General features: G+C 58.7%; 1 protein-coding gene across 1 annotated transcript in view; it reads right to left on the bottom strand.

The window, feature by feature from the left end:
* VOLCADRAFT_96020 (uncharacterized protein) overlaps positions 1-2794 on the bottom strand; it is a gene marked incomplete at both ends in the record, with an annotated part of 13507 nt that overhangs the window by 3092 nt on the left and 7621 nt on the right. Inside the window, 4 exons of the mRNA XM_002955036.1 lie at positions 7-75; positions 591-917; positions 1332-1526; positions 1900-2026. Of these exons, the coding sequence (XP_002955082.1) occupies positions 7-75; positions 591-917; positions 1332-1526; positions 1900-2026 (718 nt within the window). The remainder of the gene's footprint in view (positions 1-6; positions 76-590; positions 918-1331; positions 1527-1899; positions 2027-2794) is intronic.

The raw sequence follows: 2794 nt of genomic DNA, 5'->3' as shown, positions 1-2794 counted from the left end.
GGCCACCTCCCGGATGACCGCGGCGGCAGCGGCTTGGGATAGCACGCCGCCAGTGTAGCGGGACATGTCCCAGACCTGCGACGGCGGTGCCGTACGGATGTATATGCATGACTTCTTAAGGGTTCAGTGCCGTACCCAGTGGTCAGGGCGTTGTTTCAGTACTAGAGTCAGTGGGAGGTTGTATAGGAGGCAAGGGAAGCTTTGTTGAACGATGGTAGGGCAGGGCAGGTGTGCCTGCTTCCTTCCTTTCCCTTCCCTTCCCCTCCTCCCAGTGGAAGTGGAAGTGGAAGTGGAAGCGGTCCCACCTTGATGATCCCGCCGCTGTCCCCGGTGGCAATCCTCGTGTTGTTGCCGTCAAGTGCCAGAGACTGAACAGTCTCCCCCTGCGCCAGCAGTAGCAGCAGTAGCAGTAGCAGTCGCAGTCGCAGTAGTAGTAGCAGCAGTAGCAGTAGCAGTAGCAGTCGCAGTCGCAGCAGCAGTCTAGGTCAAGAAAAAGAGACATTCCAAAGTGGGCCTGCCATTGGTAGGTTTCAACCCATATTCCATCCCTCCACACCAGTACACACACACACACACTAGTACACACGCACCTGTCGGTGTCCCGTGAAACGCTCCGCCAGCATCGTACCGTCCAACACGTCCCACAGCCGCAACCACCGGTCAGCCCCCACCGCTACCAGCACGCCACGAAGCCGCCCGCCGCCGCCGCCGCCCGCCGACGCGCCCGTGGCCCCCGCTGCCAGGAACGCCAGTGCCTCCACCGCGCGCTCGTTGGCTGGTCGGGACGCGGTGCCGGGGGCCTGCATGCGGCGCTTGGGAGCGCAGGAGTCCATATTCCAAACCCACAACTCGCCATCGTCACTCGCGGTAACAACGGTGCTGCTGCCCTCGAGTGCCACCATGGCCAAGATGTCAGCCTGGAAAAGGAGCCGGGCACGGGAACGCGGTATCAGCGGGTTGAGTGTGCGCTGGAAGTTGGGAAGTTGGGGAAGGGTGCGGGCTGTAGATGGACAGGGGGAGAGGTAAAGGCCTTGGCGGATGTGAAGCGGACGGCGGAGATGTGCCACATTCATACATTCATGCATTCATTCATACATACTACACACGCGCGGAATGCAAGACACGCAGACAGGCTTACGAAGTGCACGTGCAGCCGCGCACATACACACACATACACACACATACACACACATACACACACATACACACACATACACACACATACACACACATACACACACATACACACACATACACACACATACACACACATACACACACATATACACACATACACACACATACACACACAAAGCGAGACGCACCCCTACCTTGTGACCCGCCAACGACCTGGACGGCCCCACCGACTTGGCGTTGTTGTCCTCGTAAAACGTGATACACCGGTCCCAGCCTGCCGCCAGCACGTAGCGAGTGAGGGGGCCCCGCAGCGGCACCAGCGCCGTCACCTCCGCCTTGGTCTTACTGACCAGGTGGCTGAGACAGGCGCCACTGCTGAAATTCCAAATCTGCACACAAACACAAACACACAAACACACACACACAAACACACACACACACCCCAGTGGGTCAAGTTAGGTGGCCCTGGCCAGCATCAGGCCCGGATCGATGTGTAACAGAAACACACACACTCACACACACACAGAGGGATGAGGTGAGGTGGGGTGGGGTGGGGTGGGGTGGGGTGGGGTGGGGTGGGGTGGGGTGGGGTGGGGTGGGGTGGGGTGGGGTGAGGTGAGGTGAGGTGAGGTGAGGTCGGGAATCATACGATGCAAGGAGCAAAGTAATGCGTTTCGTGCTGGGTTAGGCTTTGGAGGGAAGCCCTCCTCGCTCTTGCCGGTTGACTCAGAAACGGACTCAGAAACGCCGCGTAGGTCGCACCTTGCAATCGCCGTCCTCAGCGCCCGTAATGAGCCGCCTCTTGGCTGCGTCGAAGGCCAGAGAGGTGATCCGCTTATCGCCGTGGCATTGCAGGAAGCGGTAGCGCAGCTTGCCGGTCGGAACATGCCTGCATCACCACCACCACAACAACCACAACCACAACCATCACGACAAAAGCTGAGAGAAATGGGCAAGAGGACGGCAAGAGGAAAAGAAAAACAAAAACGGGTAAGACCGCCGCGGGCTATTTCAGCCCGGTAAGGAGGAGGAGGAAGACCTCAACCCGAAAACGGGCAAGGACGGCAAGAGTGGGGTTGGGGAGCTTGGCGGGAGAGAAGAAAAAAAGGAGGGAGAGGTATGTGCCGGCACAGGGCACAAAGCGGGAGGAGGAGGTGTTGTCAAGCAGGTGTTGTTGTCAAAAAATAAGGGTCGAGCTGGTCGTTGTCATGTGGCACTGTGACGACGACGAGGAAGCACCGGGTGATGGCCTCAGTTCCTGAGTTTAAGAGGTCTTTTCAATGGTGCGTGTGTGTGTGTGCGTGTGTGTGTGTGTGTGCGTGTGCGTGTGTGTGTGTATGTGTGTGTGCGTGCGTGTGTGTGTGTGTGTGTTCTTAAACAGCGCAAGGGCGTTGACCCCCCCCGACAACAATTCCCCTTCCACTTCCTTTCCACTTCCCGCCACGATGCTACCCACCACACGCTGACTGTGCCCGCGTGATCCGCGGATATGGCCTCGCTGAAATTGGAGTTGTACATCACCCGGGTGACCGCCGCGCTGTGAGCTTGCGTGGCGCCCGCTCCTGCCGTGGTCATCTTCCACACCTGTACACGCGCCGTAGGCCGCCCACAGCACACACGCACACACAGAGCACACACACAGAGCACACACACAGAG

The sequence above is a fragment of the Volvox carteri genome, assembly GCF_000143455.1.
Source record: "Volvox carteri f. nagariensis unplaced genomic scaffold VOLCAscaffold_48, whole genome shotgun sequence".
Classification (NCBI taxonomy): domain Eukaryota; kingdom Viridiplantae; phylum Chlorophyta; class Chlorophyceae; order Chlamydomonadales; family Volvocaceae; genus Volvox; species Volvox carteri.
Note: the sequence above shows the minus strand (reverse complement) of the source record. Positions and strands in the feature narration are given on the sequence as shown.